This window comes from Dicentrarchus labrax, unplaced genomic scaffold, assembly GCF_905237075.1.
Source record: "Dicentrarchus labrax unplaced genomic scaffold, dlabrax2021, whole genome shotgun sequence".
Lineage (NCBI taxonomy): Eukaryota > Metazoa > Chordata > Actinopteri > Moronidae > Dicentrarchus > Dicentrarchus labrax.
In genome coordinates, this window is record NW_026136703.1 from 19,818,518 (window position 1) to 19,840,217 (window position 21,700).

The 21,700-nt window shown below is 39.2% G+C and overlaps 1 protein-coding gene across 1 annotated transcript; it reads right to left on the bottom strand.

Annotated features, from left to right (window-relative positions):
• Window positions 1-3,209: 3,209 nt before the first annotated feature.
• LOC127361398 (otoferlin-like) lies at window positions 3,210-21,457 on the bottom strand. Its single transcript, XM_051395978.1, has 42 exons — window positions 21,264-21,457; window positions 19,831-19,901; window positions 19,239-19,365; window positions 19,068-19,122; window positions 18,789-18,920; window positions 18,623-18,685; window positions 18,433-18,517; window positions 18,188-18,347; window positions 17,728-17,914; window positions 17,406-17,592; window positions 16,944-17,167; window positions 15,987-16,095; window positions 15,571-15,754; window positions 15,106-15,226; window positions 14,882-14,982; window positions 14,680-14,770; window positions 14,476-14,592; window positions 14,213-14,365; window positions 13,900-14,089; window positions 13,552-13,676; window positions 13,315-13,449; window positions 12,174-12,335; window positions 11,958-12,077; window positions 11,680-11,841; window positions 11,400-11,562; window positions 11,161-11,234; window positions 10,930-10,956; window positions 10,695-10,826; window positions 10,487-10,559; window positions 9,490-9,605; window positions 9,186-9,323; window positions 8,962-9,093; window positions 8,729-8,856; window positions 8,450-8,620; window positions 8,120-8,280; window positions 7,809-7,951; window positions 7,604-7,692; window positions 7,320-7,418; window positions 6,743-6,984; window positions 6,322-6,500; window positions 6,102-6,202; window positions 3,210-3,827 (listed from the first exon to the last, which is right to left on the bottom strand). Exons 2-42 carry the CDS (start codon window positions 19,874-19,876, stop codon window positions 3,647-3,649), a joined length of 5,385 nt encoding a protein of 1,794 aa, XP_051251938.1. The 5' UTR covers window positions 19,877-19,901; window positions 21,264-21,457; the 3' UTR covers window positions 3,210-3,646.
• Between the last annotated feature and the right edge of the window lie 243 nt (window positions 21,458-21,700).

A 21,700-nucleotide genomic window follows, 5' to 3' on the forward strand; every position in this document is an offset into this window, starting at 1 on the left:
ATAAGCTTTTCGATTTTTTTCCGGCTCGACAACTTACTGTGTGTTTGAAGAACCAAGTAAATAGCTATTTAATCACCCGTTAACGCTAAAACTAAAACCAACTTACCTTTTGGTAACTCGTCCGTCGCCGTGTTTATGGCGAAAGATTAACCTGTAGCAGTCAGTGGTCCCATATGCCGCTTCACAGCTTGAAAATGCAGATTTCCGATGATATTTGCATGCAAAATGTATACGACCCATTAATTCAGAAGACCCGGTGGATAGAGAGAGAAGCAAAAAGGAGTAGTTTATTCTTTATTTACGACCAGCAGATGGCAGCACAGCACCACATGTATGTTGTGAGGCGCTGCGAGAGGGCTAAACTGTCACAAAGACTAATTAGAAGTATATTTTTTACACATGAAATAACATTTAACTCCTACAGAGATATTAAGAGATATTTCTCTGCTATCTCTCTGATGTGAGAAGTGTACTGCTGGAACAGCTGTTTATTCCCTGACAGAGGGTTTACCTGCGCTCTTTCCTTAGAAATACTATGCACTAAATACAGTGCATAGCCAAGACTGTTCAGCAGGAGCCATCTAAATCTCTGGCCCTGGTCCATGCATAATAATCGACAATGAATAATCCACAAGGAGTGCTTTGTTCGTTCCTTTTACTGAGGTTTGTAAAACTGCACAAACAGAAATAAAATACATACATTTCTCATAAAAGAAATATTATGCATTTGTGTCTGATACACAAAAGCTGGTTGGATCTGTCGTTATTCACATCAAAGGATTTAGCGATAGCACCTACTGGCTGTTAATGCTAGCTATATCTGCAATGGCAACACCTAGGGACGAAGCAGAACATGTGTCCGATAATGCCACATCACGTCTTAAAAGCAGCTCTTACCTTATGATTGATAAATGGAGGAAAACCATTAAAACACCAGAGCGACTGGGCAGTACCCGATAGCTGACATTGATAAAACTGTACCGAACACCGAAAAGTAAGCTCAGGGGAGAAACGTGATTGGTCAAAAGTAAGCCCCAGGGAGAAACGTGATTGGTCAAAAGTAAGCCCCAGGGAGAAACGTGATTGGCTAATTGGGCTTACTTTGGGCTTACTTTGGGCTTACTTTGGCGAAGTTAGCGGAATCGATGCCCGCATCAGGAACATATTTAGCCCAACTGTTCTTTATACTTCAAAAAGTGACAGAAGAATACCAGTGAGCTCAAACATCTCCCTGAAACTGTGCCGGTGTCATTGTCAGCTAAAGCCAAGATCATACTGGCTCTCCTTGTATTAATAAAGCTGTCTAATCTACTCTAACACTGTAGTGGGGTCATGAATTTGGCTCTAAATGATAACATAACTTGATTATTTTGTGACCAATTGGGTTGGATCAATTTCAGTGGATAGCCAGTCATATCACATAACCCAATCTTACAACACAACTTTACCTGACAGCCCCTCAAAAAGTTAAATATAGTTTATTTTTATAGTTATTTTTAATTGCCAATAAATAATTTTGAAAGACATGAAGGCTGCTGTCTCTGGGCAACACTGGAGAGTCTTACTGTTGGTACAGGTAACATCCATGTATACGAACAGATGACTGGACAGATGATGTTAAGATTAGAAACGTTTGTAGTTGTCACTTTATTCACAAATTCAAAAGTCAAGACAAATACTGCACACTGTTGAGTTCACAATAAATCAGCACAAAGGTGACAGTCAGTACCTTGTAAACAGCAACAACCACGACAACCACAAGAACAATAGTAGTACTACTACTACTAATAATAATAATAATAATTTAAGAAAGGTAAAACTAACTAATTGTGAAATAATGTGAAATAATAACACATTTGCACCACTACATTGCAGTAATGGATTTTAACAATTACAAGTCGATATGAGAATGCCTTATTGCGTACTGTAGCTATACCAACGCTTATAATTTACAACTTGATGGTGTCTTTTGGTCAAGTGGCAAAAAAAAAACCAAACTCTTTCAAGAACACAAGGGCAACTTACAACTGAAAGTATTTCCTTTTGTGAGAAACAGGTAAAATCCATCAGATATCTCAGGCCCCCAACATTTTCTTCACCATGTAACCAGGCATGTTGTAGAGGAAAAGACCCAAGATGGCGAGCAGCATGAGCACACTGAGAATCTTGATGGTCAGCCACCTGTACTGGTCGCACACCAGGTGTTTCGCAGCTTTGAACGGGATGAGGAACCAGAGGAGGGCGATGTCTGGACGGCTGGTGGAGCACAGAGACAAACCATTAGAAACATCACACCAAATACAGCGCATGTGTCATTGAGTGGTAACAAAGTACACAACCTGAGGAGTTCACTTACTCTCGGCCACGTCTAATTTTGCTTTCACTGGGTTTTGATGAAACAATATACTCAACTAAATTTGGAATAAGAAGAGCAAGAATGGTCTCTTGCAATGGTGGTTTATGACTAAATCTATTCATGTTCGCTTTAAACCTTTTTAACACTTCACCTTCAGACTTCTGAAGAAAAGATGGTCCTCACTTTGAAGAGCACCACTGGAAAGGGATTGGTTAGTTGGGTGTATTTTTATATATCGAAATGGTTGCAGTCATTTCACAGAGATGTAACTGATGCAACCGAGTTGTAGCTATTTAGTACTTTTTGGGAAGTTTTCATAAAAAGGAAGGTTACTGATACTCGATTGTATGATCCGAAATCCATACGATAGACCGAGCGATGAGTTAAAGCCTTATACTTACAGATAAATTAATAACAAACGCTCCCTCCAGGAAGTTGCACTGTTGCAACAATTCCCTGGGAATTCTGCGCGACTTTGCGACTTTGCGCAATCACGACAACCTTTCCGCGAGTTTCTATCAATCATAGCAGTCTCCTGTGCAAAACATTGAGCCATACGTCACTGGTGATTTTATTCCTACTGGAACAAGTTATCTTTGATTTTTAAAGAAATGTTTAAGAAGTATTAAAATTAAAATTGACTGTTTCACGCAATTTTATAGCAAAAACGTGCATCGAAATACATCGCAATCTCTTTGAAAAGCTGCTGCGAAATCAGGCATTTTAGGCCGCAAGGATCCAAAAATAAGCCTCCGAAATCATCTGAATCTGATCTGAAGAATACGTACAATACAAATAATAACACATACCACACAAACGAGGAAATGTAAACAGACGACAGGACTACTGAGAAAATGGTTCAGAGATTTAATTTATGCACAAATTTGAAATATCATACATAGACACATGAATAGGACAAAACATTGTTCAAGCCAACTCCAATACAAGCTAACAATGCTAAAAATGCTAACTTTTTTTTAAATCGGTAAAACCTTTAATACGTTTAACTGCTTGTGTTTTCATAGGTGTGTTTTTATAGGTGAGAAATTGTGGGACACTGAATGGAAATAAATAAACCCACATTTCAAGAAACGAGAAAAACGGCTTAGTTATCACACCAACAGTAGCAATATGTTTGATGGATGCACTCAAGTTTTAGTACTGCTATTGTAATAGTGCTCCTATTATTTTGTCAAATTGGTAAATAGCAAAACGCTCACAAAACAATTCTTATTATTACTGAACGCACACCCTTTGAAAAAAAAAAAGTTAACATCCGCTGGTTTTGGCTCAGGCCCCCAGCATTTTCTTCACCATGTACCCAGGCATGTTGTAGAGGAAAAGACCCAAGATGGCGAGCAGCAGGAGAGCAGTGACAATCTTGATGGTCAGCCACCTGTACTGGTCGCACAGCAGGTTTTTCATGGCTTTGAGAGGGATGAGGAACCAGAGGAGGGCAACATCTGGGCGGCTGGTGGAGCACAGAGACAGAGTTACTGAAGACAGTCACCGTTTAAAACAATGTAACCGAAGCTGGATGAAAAGAACACATATGATAGCGAGAGGCATGTGTTCGAGCTCTATTATTACAGACAGGTCTTTAGTATGTTAAATGGTTGTATGCTGAATAGTGGCTCCTCATTTTCTCTTCTCCATCGTGGTCAGAAAGCGTTCACCGAAGTAATCACTTCTTTGTGACTCTACTGAGGGAAATAGCGGACAAAATCCAGTTCAGCTAGCTAACTAAAAAGTTCAGCTTAAGGTATATGAGGCTGTAGTTGGTATCTTCCAGTCTTTTAAGTACAAATCTCCCTCTTTGTGTGACTATCTACTCAGCAAGAAGGCACCATTTGGCAAAACACAAAGAGTGTAAGTCATACTTAAAATGTAAACTTTGGAAGACACACACTTGATTCAGTTACTCAGACTGCTGAAGCCTCATTATGACTCCGGCTAAACTTTTAAAAGCCTTTTTGTGCAGACCGAGGACGTCGGATTTCACTGGAGTCTTTTATGAAGACATAGTTTCACAGCCACAGTATGGAGAGCAGGCACTCTTTCAATGTACATAATGGACATGTGAGTATTGTAATAAGATCTGAACTCAGCCTTTAAGATCTGGATGATCTTTCTCAGATCTTTAATTCCCATTTCCACACTGCTTGGAAGAAACTTTATTCACAAATTCTGTCCAGTGTTAAAGTGCAAATAAACATTCATGTAAACCAAAATAAATCAGTGCAAACTTAACCAGAATACTGACAAAAATCACTCCATAAAACTCCATATCACCACAATAAAAGCTATATTTAATGTCATATGCAGTGAGCTTTACTACAGGGGATGACTGTGGGGTTCTGCTGCAGCTGCTTTCAGTAGCAGTCTTACCTCCATTACCTCTTAATGAAGTGAAATACACTCAATGATCAAATTAAATGAAGTTCTCACTCCCCAAGTAGTTGTTTATGTCTATAAAAAACTGCATACTGTGATCTTGTAATGCACACGTCCTTTTTAGAATCATGAAGTAAAAGAGATCCTTCAAATCTTCTACTTAAAATAAATAGCTTTCAATATGTTTTAATGCGGACAGACAAGCCCGCATCAAATCTTTACTACCACGTTAAGACTGAACTGAAAACTTTGGCTTATTTTTCAGATGTGCTTGAGAGTAGGTTTTCTGGTCACATTTTATTTGGATGCACCAATGCTGATACTCAACTAATTATGAAACAAAATATTAATATTATTTCACTGACTCTAATTAGATTTCTAATTGCTCTGATTAAAGGATAACTGTAGCTAGAAAGTAGGAAGAAAGAGGGTTAGAAGCCATCTGGTTAGTGAAACTGCTGGAACCTTCTGCAGGCGTGTCTGAGCAACATCTCAAACTCCCAGCATTTTTTTGACCATGTAACCAGGCATGCTGTAGAGGAAAAGAGCCAGCATGACCAGCAGCAGGAGAGCTGTGACAATCTTGATGGCCAGCCACTTGTACTGGTTGCAAACCAAGTTTTTTATGGCTTTGAAGGGAGTGAGGAACCACAGAAGGCTGGTGTCTGGGCGGCTGGAAGAACAAAAACACAGATGTTCAGTAACGCAGACTTTAAGCTTATTAATCTAATGTTGCTTTCTTTCTAAGTTCAATTTAAATGTACATATCATTGACATTACTGATACGTCAAGACAGACAGTATTTTGAAAACTTAAGATGATTCTGGGTAGAAATACACAAAAGTTATGAAGAAACAGCAACTTACCACGTAAAGAAAGAAGATCGTAGGTATAAGTCCAGAACTTGGTTGAAGTAAATGCATTCAAAAGTCTTTCCTCATTTCAGGAAATTTCTTATTTTGGTTATTATATTATTATGTAATTTTAAAATGGTTTTAAAAAAGTTTATGGTTGGTTTATGTTTGTTTAGGAATTCATTTTTTTTTCTTTATGACTGATTTAGCTTTCTTTATTCATGTATTTATTATGATTTTATTTATCTCAGGATTTATTTAGATATTTCTGGACTGTTTCGCACTAGACCACTTTCTGGAGCTTTTTTCCTAAGTTGATCTGAACAACATGTTTACAATATGTGCGATATGTACATTTGTGTGTCCGTGTGTTTGTAACAAGAGTGAAAGGCGGCCAAGCCATAGAGTAAACTGAACAATGTGACTGAGAAAACAGATCAAAGGAGTGTGTAATAAAAAAAATGTTCAGTTGGGTCACAACAGAACATTCTTCATACTTGGGTTTCTCCAGTGGCTCCGGTTCGTTGCGTCCTTCGCCGACTGGGCTTCTCTCTGCTTCCTCTCCTGTCAGAAGGTGCAGCTCTGCTTCCACTTTTCCCTAAAAAAGGACAACAACACCACCCTCAATTGCGTGTAAGCTATTAAGCCAACTCTGATGCTTTTTCGTTTTTGCAGTCGTGACCAACATTTCGGGGGTCACTCTTCACTTTCGCCTACCGTGAGTTCAAACTCGTCCTCTTCGTTTCTGGCCACAAATGGCCACCAGCCTTTGATCCTCTTCTGCTTGAAGATGGAGACCATGGGCATCTCTCCTTCATTTGTCACCATCTCAATGGTGCACTGCTTGGCAGTCTTCGCACCACGTGGAAAACGGTTCAGGTCCAGCTCAATTGCACCTACAAAGAGACATTATCTAACTTAATCGGCATGATGGGATAAATAATAAGTAGTAAAAATGTGTGATACACTCTAAAATGTACACAAAAACTTATTATATACAATTTTCATTCTTTAAAGGGGATTTTTTATTTTTCAACTAAGCTGTTAATTCACCAAATAAGTAACATCTGTTTTAATTCTGTGGCATTAACAGTGATTCATGAAGCCAAATGTCACTATAAATGTTTGTTCACTGCACCTAAGAAGTCATCTGCAGAGAAATGGTCAGCGTCCCACACTTGCAGATTAAGACGAGCTGGGATCTTGTACTCGGTCTCATCCCAGGCAAACATGGACTCTTTTTTTGAGATGACGATCTTCTCTTCAGCCATGAGGTAGTCGAAAGGGTAGACAAAGCGCCAGTTGAAGTTGCCCTCCCCAGTGATGGAGTGGTAGTGGACATCTGTGTCCTGCTTGTCCTCCTGCTGCCCCTTTAACCAGCTGTTACAGGAACAGGTGTAGGATAGAGTCACAATCTTGAATAAAGCAAGCATTGTTTTTCATAATTGGTTGTTTTCATTGTTTTTCTGGGCTTTTCATTGCCTTTGTTTGATAAAGCAGCAGCTGAAGAGTGACAGGAGGAGGTGATGAGAGAGAGAGGAGATGACCTGCAGCAAAGGGCCACAGGTTGGAATCAAACCCAGGCTGCTGCGGTAAGGGCTCAGGACTTTAGTACATGGGGCACATGCTCAACCAGGTGAGTTACAAGACGGGGAAAAATTAGCAAAAATACAAAACATAAAAAAAATCAAAACACATTTACAGCTTGTAATTACCCTCGCACAAATATATCACTCGATTTCTCGCCAGTGAAGATATCATCATCCTCCAGAACGACTTCATCTGTGTTCCAGACGATCACTCTCAGTTCAAACCTGGACACAAGCAAATATACAACATATATGATGAAACACCAATCAGTAATGATAAGAATCAGAAAGCACTGATTAAACATCAACATTTATTTAGATAAATACTCAGAAACACTCCCGTTTGGCTGAAACAGTGTATAGTGTAGGTAAAAGCTGTAACATGACTTTGGTTTCACTAGAGAACATACTTCTTTGGTTTTCTTGGTGCGATGTCAAGGGCAGGGCCAGGGGCAGTCATATCCTTTGGGAACAGATCCACCCACATCTCGATTCTCCCCTAAAAGCAATTTATCAAACAAGGTCTAAAAGTATGTAAACAAAACTCTAAAGAGTCTCTGTAAAAGGTGTAGTTAGCTGGGGTTGAGGCAACATGAGTACACCGAATGAACATACTTGTTCAATTCCTGGTTTATCAGGGTGGAGCAGTGGTCTGGTTTCCACATGTTCTGGGACAAGTTTGCAGCCGACCCGTGGGATTTCCTCCCAGTGCTTCAACACGGTCAGAGCCAGATGTTCATCTGTCTTCTTCTTGAGACCTGACAAATATCATCAAATAATCCATGTGGGTTAATCCTAATTTGAAATCACACTTTTCTATTTTTTAATTAGTAAAATCATGCAAATAATACTTGCTTTGTGGTAGGTGATTAGTTTAATTCAGTGGGAGAAACAAAAGGGTTTTTAGTGAAATTAACTTTATTAACCGTTTTCATCCTCTATCTCAGTCGGTGCCATGAAGACACGGTTCTCCACCTTCACTCTTCCTTCAGGGCCGTAGTGAGGCCCATCCAGTTTTCCATCCTTACACAGTTTAGCTAGAATTTGGGTGGGTTTCATTGGGTCCCGCCACACATTGTAACCATGGCTACAGAAAAGAGCAAAAGCACAAATAAATACATTATATAAATGATAACCCTACAGTATGTTAGAAAACAGACCTTATTTATAAAACAGGTTAAGACACTAGATTCAAGTAAAAAAACTAAAACATTTAACATATGTGTGCTACAGCGAGTTCAGTCTTTGATTCTTACATGGCGTAGTTACTTGTGATACCACATGTGGCTCTGTGTTTGCTGTAGAAACGGTTCTCAAGGTCAATTTTGGTTTCTCCAATCAGATCATCGGTTCCCACCAGGTCCCAGTCATAAATTGACACAGTGAGGGTGGAATCCATTGGAAAGGTGGCCTCCACGTCAAAGGACCTGATAAGATGGGAATTTGTTTTTCATGCACATTTAAAACATGCTTCTACAACTTTGTAAGATCCTAAACGTAATGAGACTACTCAGAAATGAAGCACTTCTACTTACTTGCCAAACAAAGGGTTCAGCTGTTTTGAGATGTAGTTCTCTTTGTCTTTGATCTCTGTCTTTCCCAGTCTGATTGCAATGTATGGATCAGCCTTCCCATTAATGTCAGCTGGATGCAGATCAGTTGCCTGCCAAAAACACAGCGTAACACAGGAATGAAATGGATAATCTGAGCGTCTGAGATATCTCCAACAGTATTCTCATTAAAATGCAGCAAAGTGCAGGACACGTACCCTGATAACATAGATGCGGACAAGGACATTAATGGGATCGTTGTGAGGAATGTTCTGAAACATTCCCATGTTGGAGTCAAAGCTCATGTCTCTGGACATGTCATCCGACACTTTGTACATGCACATTGAGCCCTAAAGGGATGCAAACAAATAGATGTTTACATTGCAAACAATATACAATCGATGTAACTGAGGAAAGAATAACTTAGACATTCTGTTCTTACTTTGAATTTTCCAACAATTCTGTCCTCATCGGTCACGTTTTGGTCGTCATCATCGCCACCTTTTCCCCTGAACAGGTTAAAACTGTGGAGCCAGTCCTCAAAGTTGTCAAACTCACTCTCCAGCTCCTTAGGGTACACCTTGTTTGAGAACACAAAAATTATCGAAGCATTAATCTCTTTTTCTAACAATGTGGCACTTTTTCAAGGTTACACTTCAACCTGCACAATGTTGTCATCTATAAATACACAACAGGTTGAATGAGAATGGCTTTTCAGCTGTGGTGCAGGTGCAGGAGTCCAGTACCTTCAGCTCATCCAGCTTTGGCTTTTTCTTCTCAAATGGATCTACCAGCTTCTTCTTTTCCTTCTTTCCTTTTCCTCTCTTGGTGCCTTTCACAGGAGAGTCATCAGGTTTGATATCTGAGTACAGGTTAGCAGTGAGGACGGAGTGAAGAGGGAGAGCGGGGTGGGGGTTGAAGGAGCAGAGCACTCGAGACATGAATTCCACATGAAAGTTGCCAAAACCAGTTGTTACTGCATACAACAAGCATACCATTGAATTGTATACTATTGAATTGTATACAGTTCAGTGGGGATACTTGGTGATGTGACAGGACCCTCCGAGCAGGCAGCTGTGCAGTCTCCATAAAGCTCATTAACTTGACTGGTTCTTATCATTATCATCCACAGTCAAGTTGTGTCAAAGTAAACAGACAGTAATATGCACCAGTGTTTACTACTGTTTATTATATATTTTGTCATATAATAAATAGTTGATTCTGTGCAGCCTGGTTGGCTCAGCACAGAATCAAACATGTTTTAAATCACTAAAATAATCTCAGCATGTTATCAAATTGCATTTTCTGTGGTTTTTTTTTTTTTTAATTCTCTGTCCTTTTTCATTGACAACTTTCATGGCAAGCATATTGTTAATATGCATATATGGGAGAGAAAAAGCGATTGTCCCACATATGGAAATTGGGATTCATGTCATCATCTACATGGAGGCATTCTTGAGCTATGAGGATCTAAGAGGTTCACTACTGCACTGTAGAAGGAAACAACAATCAGAGTTAGTGAGCTTATAATTGATCAACAAACAAAGTATCTGAGTGTATTTGGTGTCGTTTTCCTCTCTGTTTTATGACCGTACATGACACATCACAGATTTGCTACTCGGTCACATTAAGACAAGGAGTACTTGGTTTAGGGATGACACAGACGTACACAAAAGTATGCTGGGTAATATAAAACTTTGAAATTGATGATGACAAAACACTGGTCTTGTAATCTGGTTTTACCTCCACCATCTGCAATATCCATGTCATCTTTGTCCTCTGAATCAGAGAGAGTAGCTTCTTTAGCCTTGAGAATCTGCAGGAGCAGAAGGTAAAATCTCAGCTGGATTTATCAAGACCAAAACAAGATCCACTGTCCCAAAAGATACTTTGATCAAGATCTGAGTTGACTCAAGACTCAAAATGGATGTGCTGTTTTCCTGTTACTCACCTCTGTCAAAGTTTCAATGGAGGCAAAATACTTGGACCACCAGTCCAACATGCTCTCGTCAAGTTCCTCCTCTTCAATCTCATCACCCTTCTTCCTCTTCCTCTTTTTCCCCTTCCCATCCTTATCATCGTCCTTTTTATACAGGATGCATTAAAGATGTAGTCAGCAAAGTTTTTGGGGTTCTTGCAACAAATCTTTCAATTTTGATTAATTAAGTGTGGAGCACTTTGCTTACCTCAACTTTGACCACGGCATCAGAGCACTGGGTAGAGGAGCAGATTGCATAATATTAAATTATGTGACAATATTGTTCTGTACAATTGCAAAATAGTTTATATATAGTTACTTTTTACCAATGCTGTTTGTCAGCAGCTGTCTGTTTTAAATATATCCTTTAGTGAGAATTATTATCATTCTAATTCTTTAAATAAAGGTTACATTAAATTTGTGAAAAAGTGAAACTTACAGAGTCTAGTTTGACCACAGTATCCATCTTCTTAAAACCAGTATCACTTTCCATGTTGACAACAATAATTTCCTCTGAAAGATAAACATATAACGTTAATGTGTCCATCTACATAATCAACCATGTTGATTGCACAGGCAGACAAATACTGTACTTTATCTTTTTAATTTGAATTTAAGTAACAATAATGTCATTTAAATCCACTAGGGTGTAATATGTCTCTGGGTATTAGTTTATACCTGTAGTGGACCAGTTGTTGGCCTGCTTGTCTGTTGCCCTGTAGATGAACTTGCGCAGGCTGGTGACAGCATTGGAGCCAACCAGAGTGTAGCGGCCAAAAGCCCTGCAGTCCACAACTCGGATGTTCAGCGGTGGGTGAAGCAACTCATTCTCAGGCAAATCCTGACACACAAAATTCAAAATTAAATCAGCAATAAACTCAATGCTTCTATTCTAATGTGCATGGAATATGACTATAAATCAATAAATATGAACGGAGTAATTTAAATGATAGAATACCACTTCAAACCACTTGACAAGAGTGCTGAAGTTCGGGTTTTTCTTGTAGTTGGGGATGAGTGCAGACTGTATTCCCTTTCCGGCACATTCAATGTCCACACGAGGCCGATCCACCTGGGCCAGATTCACCCTCTTCAAGTCCCTCAAGCCCCAGAACAAAACCTGAAGGATAGAGGGGTTCGGATATTTTGTTGTTTTTTTCCTTTTGTTCATCACATACATTTTGCTGCTAATAAATAAAATTACACTGTTGACTGAAGGTAAAACAAAGTCTTCACCTCAATCCTGTATTTGCTGAGTACTGGTCTGATTCCCAGTGGTACAGGCAGGATTGGGCCGCGGTCCATATCTGTGGGACCGTCTATGGGAGGCAGGTCAGCTTTCCCATTGGGACCAATCTAACAGCAACACAAGAAAGCATTAGAAATAGTTTTTTAACATGATCTGACAACTTTATTCCTTTAAACAGTCCCCTTTGTATCTGACGACCTAACCTGCAGCAGTTCAAAGGCTGCCAGCATTTCACCAGCGCTGCAGTTCCCACGGTAGATCTGATAGTACTCCAGTTGGGGAGGGAAGCGTGGGGGACCATAGTGCTCGTCCGCCATCTTGACCACAGGCTTGGCAAATGTTCTGCCCATGAAGTCAGCTTTACCCTGGAAGCATAATGGTAAATGAAACCTTAAACATACCACATCGTTATGCATGAATTTGGGTTTGAATATTTGAAAGAATGGTCTTTTTAGCCTACTATATCCAATCCATCAGTGTTCACATTACATGGTCGCTTATGTGTAATCATTACTTATTTGATCTGTCCTATCAGCTGGAAGAAACATGGCTTGAGATGCACATGTTTCTAAGCAGACTGCATAAAAAAAGCATTGAAGATAAAAGTAAACAAAAGCAATATACCTATAATAACCAGTGAACTGCAAAACAGACGTGTAATTATGTCAAAAGATAACTGAATGATTACTTGTTTAAAAAAAATTTAATAGCATATCTCTCTTGCAGTTAGTGGTTATGAAGAGTCCACATTTCTTTGTTAGCCACATACAAAAAAGCACAAAATGTCAGTTAAAGGAATGCAACAGGCATAAGCTGATGAAGGAGGGTCCATCTATCCTTATGGACATATCTTATTCCTCTTGCATGCCTTTCAATACTCTACTCTGCACACATTACAGTGCTGCAACAGTATATCAAGCCATCAGAATCCACACTCTACTTATCCAAAGGGTCATCCAAAACAATGGTGTTAATTCCAGGAGCAAATATAGAATTGACAGTCAGCAAAAGCATTCTTTCAAATATAATTCATATTAAGTTGCTATTGACATTAACAAAAGCGGTACTTCTCAAAAAGTCCTTAAAATCAACTAAACCCTTGAACTTATGAAAGCGTAATAGTAAAACACATCATTAAGGGCATATCACACGCTGGTTTTAGACTCACTGAGTGACATGTTTAGTCTTACATTTCAAGTGAAAGACAGGCAGACTCTTAAATTATTACGATGATAAGGATAGACGATTGCTATCTGGAAATTCAAGCTGTGCAAAGGTAGACTGTTTGCTCACATCAATACAAATGGAAACAGACAGGCGTCTCTATTTCAAAGCAACCCTTACCACTGTGTCTTGATCATAGATTTCAATGACAATAATAGGAGGGTCGTCTCTGAGTTCGGTGGCCTCTCCAAACAACTCCACATTCTCAAAGACCAGGAGCTGGTCCCATGTTGGGCACAGAGTCTCAGCCAGGATCTGGGAAACAAAACATTTAATACAGATGCAACATCTGCTATACAATATATCATACCTTAGGCTGACCGCTGCCTTCCTAAAAAGCCTTTTGAGTGTGCTCACCTCAGTGACCTGGCTTTGTGTTGAGTAGAAGACTCTTGCAAAGGGATCAGACAGACCTGTGCTATCAGCAGCAAACAGGCTGCGAGCTTGATACATGTGGACCCTCAGCTGGAAGATCTGTTTCACTGTGGACAGAAAGACGCTCATACATGAATCAATAAGTCCAATTACACTTATGTGTGCCATGCATTTACAGACATTAGAATGATCTTAATTTTATATCTCTAAACATCATATTATTTTGTCATGTCAGATATTTTAAATATCTAATTTTAATAGTATAGCCTTTATTTCAGAGTGTGTGCTATGTTAACATGGAAGAAATGTTGAATTGGTTGATGGTCTTACTCATGTAGGTGAGGCTGATGGGAGGTGAGCAGGGCAGACCAGGTCCTTTGGACAACTTATTTTCCTCAAATCCATTAGGCAGGCCGCTCAAGTAGTCTTTGCGCTGTCTATTTAGGCCCAGCCACAGATAAATCTCTATCTTGGACTGGACTGTCCAGCCAGCAGGCCCAAAACCTTTCTTACCAGGGATCTTTAGTATATGAGGAAAAACTAAATTGTTTAATCAGGGCAAAACAGCCTAGTTATGGAAAATTTAAGAGAATTTCATGCAACATTCAAGCTATATATTTTACTATATTTAGTGTACACTCACCCGCAGAAAGATTGTCTTGACTTTCCCACAGTCCTTTCCTGTCTCCTCCTCTGTACTGGAATAAAGGATGTCTTTGGAAGGAACACGTGCATAAGCAATGCGCTTCCCATTACCTATCATCCATATGAAAACATCAGGAACGCTGTGTTGAGGCTGCAGTAAGAAAGATCGCTCACATTAAACATGAAATGACATCAATGAATCAAGCATGTACAACAGACAAAACTTTTTGTAAATGGCAGACATAATGTTGTAGATCTTACTTCATCAGCCAGGAAGCGCAGCTTTGTGAGGAAGTTATGAGCCAGCTTGATTTTATCTCTCACTGTGCTTTTCTTCACCTGTGACCTCATGGCTTTAGCTTGCTGGCCGATGTTCTCCTAAACCCAGCAACAGCACAGCATTTAGCAAGACTGTACAAATATTAACGATCATAAAAAGACACAGCGCCTTTTCAGTTGACATACCACTTCTGACATGCACAGCTTCAGTCTCTCCCTGTCAAGTTTGGTTCTGCCAGACTGGTTCTGGTCCTTGTTTGCAAGCGAAAGAAACTGACTGAAAGAAGAGGAGCTCAGTTAACGTCAAAGTCTACATGAATCTATTAAACTTAATGTTCAAAACAGCTAGTTTTTACAATGTGTAGTTTAAGTCTGTGACTATAGTGACCTGCAGCCCTGGCTGAGTTCCTCAAGGACGCCTCTCAGTCTGCGCTCAGGATAGGTCTTTTCTGTCTTAATGATCTCTTGCACATCATTCAGTCCATCTTCCTGTAGTAGAAATAGAAGAAGTTTAGGAAAGTGCATTCAACTGCCAAAAGAAAAATGAATACTGCAAACTAACTTTTTTATAATAATATTCTCTTCAAGTTATTGGTAAAGTGTATGACTTGCCAGTTTATCTGCAATGTTGTCTATAATGTTTGCATTGTACAGCCTCCTTCTCTGGTCCTGCCACCAACTCTTGATGTAGATACACGGCTTCCTCTCAAAATAGGGCAGGTGGAAGTAGTTTCTGAGGATACAAATAAGGAATAGATTTTAAAAAGAAATCACCTGGATGAGAAATCAACTGGGAGCATTGATGCTCTAAAAATGCATCTAACAGAATGAAAGAAACTTTAATATGCAAAGGCGATTAATACAAATAACAAAATACCTAAAATAGGTCACCTTCAATTCTACAATTAAGTACTACTTAGGACTATTTTAATTACTTTAAACTTAAAATCACAATACAAGAAACTGCTTAGGATCAGGTTTTTCTTTTTTAGTAGGATATGTTCATGAATCTCTGTCTGAACTACAGTTATTTGTTGTTAACTTTACACTCTATGATGATCATTTTTTATCTCTGACCGATCAGTGATGACAGGTTTCATGGGAGGGGTGGTTGCCACTGAAGTCAGGTCTTCGTCATCATCCATCTCCTCCTCACTGGAGTTGTGGATCAGGTCAGTTTCCTCTTCGTCACCATCTCCTCCCCCCTTCTTCCTCTTCGTTTTTGGCCTGGCAAGCCCATCAATTTCGTTTCCATAGTAACCTGGTGCACAGCAACTATGTTACTAGTCACACCCATACTGTAAATGTGCTGCATCTGAATTATAGCTACAATATTATCAGGTTAATAACTTATGGTCAATTGTAAAACTTCTCACTAAATTCTGCTCACAAATTACACTGAACTTGAGCTTAAGTATCCAAGGATTCAATTTCACAACGAGACAGTGAGAGACATTACGAAAATTATGTAATAAGTAAGTAATAGGAAATACCTATGGTGACCTCAAAGTTGATGGGCTTATCACCAATCTTTCTGTCAATCATTGTGGCCTCCAGGAAAGACCCAAAGAGGAAGAACTCCTCAACCTTCCCGGTAGCAGTCTGTGAAACAGACAAACAAGTGTGAGTAAATACAAGTAAACACTATCTCACTTTCTTCACTTTGTCTTAATTAAAGGCAGAATAAGAAGGACTTTACTAAAAAACAATGTATATACTCATGCAAAAATAATACCTCTCAATCATCACTTATGACCCACTAGAGTTGTGTGGCGGTGGCTGTATCTGCTAAGACCCTGCCTGTATTGTTTACTTTTCTACCATTTTGCTGTGGTCTGTGTGTCTGTTTGACCAAGGGTGGGCTGAGCTACGATGAAGCGTGGCATCAGCTACAGGGTTTGTACGTTGCTGTGGGCATGTTTATTTGTGCTTAAGAACGTAATTGCTGTAAAACAAACAGAAATGAATATTTTACTGCTAACGGCGCTCATGGTCTTCATTCAATCTCTAGCTCGCTCGACCATCTTGCTCACTGAGCCGGGAGGAGGGGCCGATTTTGAACTGTGTGTTTGCAAACAGTGATCAAAAAATACTACTCCTTATACCTTTAAATAGAAGTTAGTAACTACATAAGACACTTGAATCCACCAACTTTTGACTGCTGTCGAACTTTGAATGCAGTGGTCCTGACAACCCTGTAATACAAGCTGTCAGACAGTGAAGATGGAATCCCTGAGGAGTTGGAATTACGGTCCCAATTGAATTAGTTGTGTGACTTACAGTGTACCAACAAAAAGAAGCCACATGAGCGCAAAACAGCATGTTAATAATGCATCAAGTGGGCTAAATAAAGATAATTAATAATTCACAATAACTGCAGCACAAAGACCTGTCAGCAGGAGTAACAATTGGCTTCATCTGCATGGCTGCCCATCCGAGCAGGGACCCACCTCTGAGATGTTGGGTACTCCCTCCAGCTGCACCTCTGTGGAGTTGGTAATGTCAGGTGAGGAGGGGTCCAGGATCTCCACACCCAGGCTGATAAGCAGACGGGCCCTGAAGGACACTCCCTCTCCAAGTCCTTCATTTAACTCCTGGTACTCGTCCATCAGGGTGTAGGTACGAGTGGAGCCGTACATGTTAACCCAGGCAGGTCCCAGTGTGGGAAGGAAGCCTGAAAGATAATAAATAGATATAACTTGCATCTGATAATTTGAAAATCATGGATGGAATGGTGCAATCTGACAGATGCTTTCAACAGCAGTGAGTAGATTGATGCAAGATCAAAAACCATGGATGGGATAACAATTAACTTGGCGAGTAGCTTCCTTGTATCTTAAAAGGCACTAGCGTCTGTCCAGGTCAAAACAATGTTTCACAAATTCAGGAAGGAAAAACAAATGATACATCACCTTTGTCCCCATCATTGGAAATATTCCTTAGGTCCAGAAAGTGTGTTCCTATAGCAACATCATTCACTTTATCTGAGTCGCGGATCTGGATCTTCATGCGCCTGCACAGTGGTGGAAACATCTCAGTGAAGACAAGTTGCTCGTTCCAGATAGGCTCATAGCAGCTCTTCTGAACTGATGATTTCCCCTGTAATCGGACATTACAATCAGAGCTATATTTGAATCAACTCAACTGTAATTGATGTGGCTGTCATGACCTGGCTCAGATGAAACACACAAAAACAGAGGGCAATGAATGTTTGGGATCCGTAGTATTACTTACCTTCTGCCCAGCAAACTGTACTTGAACATAAGGATCAACCAGGTCCTTATTTTCCCCTATAAAGGCCTTTTTGACGTTGGCCATGATGCTGGTGTTCATTCTCGGGAGGCCCTCAGCCCTGTAGATCTTCAGATAATAACGAGCCCACTGTCGCTCTGCCGGCACCCCCTCTGGCAATAAGAGATTGCTGAAACAGAACAGAACAGAAACAAAATAAGATGACAAACAAGTGAACGTCTGAAAAGGGGATTTTTCTCCATTAAGTTTAAATGCTTAAATCAAAATGTTGATTGATACTTCAGTCATTAATGGCCCAAGTATCATCATGTAAATAAATTAATCTCCATAACAACACAAATGTTACCAGGTGTTAAATTCTACACACTGATTACTATTTGAAGTCTACCTAGACACGTTTCTTGGCAAATTTTAAGAAAAATAAAGAATCCCCTTTAGTTACCCCTCTATGTCATCTTCATCTGATTCATTGGCCTTGTGTGGAGTCTTTATAGTGTCTCCTTTGGCCACAACTGCAACATCACACTTGACGTAGCCTTTACAACCCGCTGAGATGTCATCAGGGTCAGACAACAAAGCCCACTTGTGGTAAAACTGATGTTCTGGAAGACAAAAGAGGAGACAAATCAGTTTAAATATCAGCACTATCAACTCATAACAACAATGCTGATTTCCATCATTCTTTACCAGGCTGGGAGTAGATTGTGCCAACATCCAGTTTAAAAGACCCAACCAGTGTTCCACTACGCAGAAGATTTTTGGAGTGAATTACCTAAGGGGTAATAATCATTGCCACATTAAATACACTTGTCTTGTAGCAAACAAGAAATTGTCTGAATCTGTTTTATGTTACACTGTTATGAAGTGAACAACTTACAGACAACTTCAGGATTTTGTCGAACATAACATCTGGAGGGACGTGGAAGTCGAACACAAAATACTGGAAAGAGAAAAGAGTTAGTGACAACGTTGTATTTAGATACATACAGTGCTTTTTCCCCCAAACAGAAATGAATATAGATGTACTGTAACGGCTGACTCACTTCATTGTAGTATGGGCAGTTGGTTGATTCCTTCATTGAGGTGTACTTTTTATCTTCTCCAATCTCCACACAGACCATTGGATCCATGTTCAGTCCCACAAGCTGCCTGGCTTCAATCACTGTCACACTGACCTGAAATTAAATTATCAAGTAATTTACAGTGAGATTCAGGTAATCGGGTCAGACTAAAAATTAAGATCATCCTGCCTGTGCAAATACAGGAACATTAAAATACTCTACAATGACTCAGGATAAAATGATGGGTAATATTTCTCTTACTTGGTAATCTACTGGTCTTCCAGAACTGGGCTCCATCTTTATGTCTGGCTTTGATCTATAAGACAATGAGGTGTGAGAAATTAGTGAGAATCTTTAGACAGATTCACATGACTAACAATAGCAATACAAATGTTTAAAAGGAAGCCATATGTACAACTGAACCGTGCTTGCCTCTTATTTGATACATTGGTGGTGACGGCTGTGACTGAGGCCAGTGAGATGGTGTCAGGATCTGGGCCTCCTCCCATGAACATGCCCTGACGATCCAGGTTCTCTGTCTCCAGAATAGCTGGCTCATCTGGAGATCATATGAAAGGCAAACAATAAGGACAACTTGTATTAAAATACTTAAAAGTGGTGACCTGCTTAAACATTGTGTTTTATTGTGTGTTGACAATTCATCCTTGAATATTTTTTATAAAAGTCAGTGACAAGGTATTACAAGTGAAAGTGCATCACATTTAAAAGTAGAAAGAAATGCTGAATGTATTTAATCTACTGCAGCATTGGTAAATAAAAAGTAAATAAGAAAATTCAAAAACTTTGTCATTTAAATGTCAAAAAAGGATCAAAAGTATGGAAGCTGCATTTGTATTTTTTTTTTGGATAAGAATACATCTTTGATAATTTGGTTTCACAAATGTTCTCTAGTGAGGTAAATTGTGCTGAAAGGGGCTGTAAGCCAACTGGAGTTTGTAATATCAGCCAGGATTTCCTAGCTTAATTGACCTAATCTTCTGTCATCCATCTTAGCTACTGATACCTCCGTTTCTGTCCTCCTTGTGTCCACGGTGCTTACTGCGCTTCATGGTTCACAACAATTCTCTGTATGCTCTGTGAAAGAAATAAAGAGATTTACTGTTTCATAGGCACTCGGTTTGCACTTTTATGATGAAAACATTGGTATAGAAACATCCTTATTATCACCTTTCAATTAATTAAAAACCAAAAAAGTTAACTAATGTTTTATGCATGCTGATCTCATTTTCTATGCATTTTCTGCAGTCAGAACCCCACTTCATGTGGCTTAACAGTCACAAAACATCAAAAACAGGAGGGTAAAGCCACAATAGACTAAACCATGAAGCACTTCTCCAATGTCTTAGAGAAAGAAGGAGGCCAACAATAATTGCTGTCCAAGAGCAACTGGAAAATGCCTAAATTATTAAGAGCATGTAAAACATGTAATGCATACTTATTCATATCCGAAACATATAACGTAGGACACATATATCAAAGTGTTATGAACGAACTAATGCACAGCATGTATGCTATCATTTTAAGAGGGGTGTGCTACCACTCCCTGGTTTAGCCTTCAAAAGGGGCTTTCAATTATTCAAATCAGCTGACCTTAATACGTCAATTAAACAGGATACATTTCACATGCATTGTGAAAAATAATACACTTAAAATAATTAATCTGCTATAATTAATCTGTAATGTAAAGTGCCCTTTCCACGGGTGCACAGTTTTAATCTAAAAAGTTCCAATTTATTTTTTGAATGTGATCAAGTGTGCTAATTATTTCCTAGATTGGCATTTACAAAGGTTCACACAAAGGACCTACAGCCCTTCACAGCTGTTTATTTCCTAAATGTTTTGTTTACTTTTTTGAATATTTTCTCTACATTTTCAGAGTTCTGTGTCACAGCCAAAAACACAAAACTAAGTTGAACACATCGAAACCATTCACCATATATTTTAAACACATCACAATCCTTGTCAACGGTGCACTTCTTCTTAAAAATACATGTTTTTGTTCTTTTGTGGCACATTATAAAAGGCAATTGTATTTGCCATTGATACAAGTACATATCCCTGCAAAAAAATCCCAATAAAAAAGGTACTAAAAAAAGAAACAAAACACATCACAATTATTGAAACTCAGTCAAAAACAGGAGCTCAGAAAAGTAATGATGCACAGAAAAAGACTCAATAGGTTTAGAATAAAAGCAAAAAGCATGCAATTAAGAACAACTGCAAGAAACCTAGGATGCAAAGTTCTAAATATCTGTGCAGTATCCAAAGAAAAAAGCTTAATAGAACAAATATTCTTAATGAGAAAGTCGCTCCTCAAAGAAACCCGGCTTTGAAGTACTCTGCAAAACTTGCCAAATGCCAAAGCTTTGCAGTTTACATCTGATCTTTGCTCAACATGATGTTCCAGAAGAAATAATATAATGTTATCATACATACCATACAATAAAATGAGGCTCTTGTCTCCCTCCTCTGAGTACCTCCAAAAGGTTTCCTGCAAGGAAGCAATTTCTTTTTTTTCCCTCTGTGATGGAAGCAACACTACGTAAACATTTTAGACATTTACACAGCAGTGGGAATAAGACTACAAAGTAAAGTTGTACAGAAAAGAATTGGGTTGGTCCAGGTCTGAAGTTGGGCAGGAGTGATGTGATACACCAATGAATAGTGCATGAGTGTTGAACCCGAGACTGGTAACTATAACTAGGGACTGATGAGGGACGTCATTGTGAGCAGAGTCTGCCAATCCGCATTGGCTGTGCACAAAACAAAAGAAGAATAGACATTTTTTTCTTCAATCCTAAATCACCTTTTTACGATGGTCGCTAAAAAGCCCACTGGCATCTTTTATGTACAGGCAAAGAGACCATCAAATG

Excerpts from the sequence above, each read along its gene's own strand:
- LOC127361398 (XM_051395978.1), bottom strand. The coding sequence starts at position 19,876 with ATGAAGCGCAGTAAGCACCGTGGACACAAGGAGGACAGAAACGGAG. Across the intron at positions 17,168-17,405 it reads TTCCAATGATGGGGACAAAG|GCTTCCTTCCCACACTGGGA; the intron begins GTGATGTATCAT and ends ATTATCTTTCAG. Across the intron at positions 14,593-14,679 it reads AGCTGTGCATGTCAGAAGTG|GAGAACATCGGCCAGCAAGC; the intron begins GTATGTCAACTG and ends TGCTGGGTTTAG.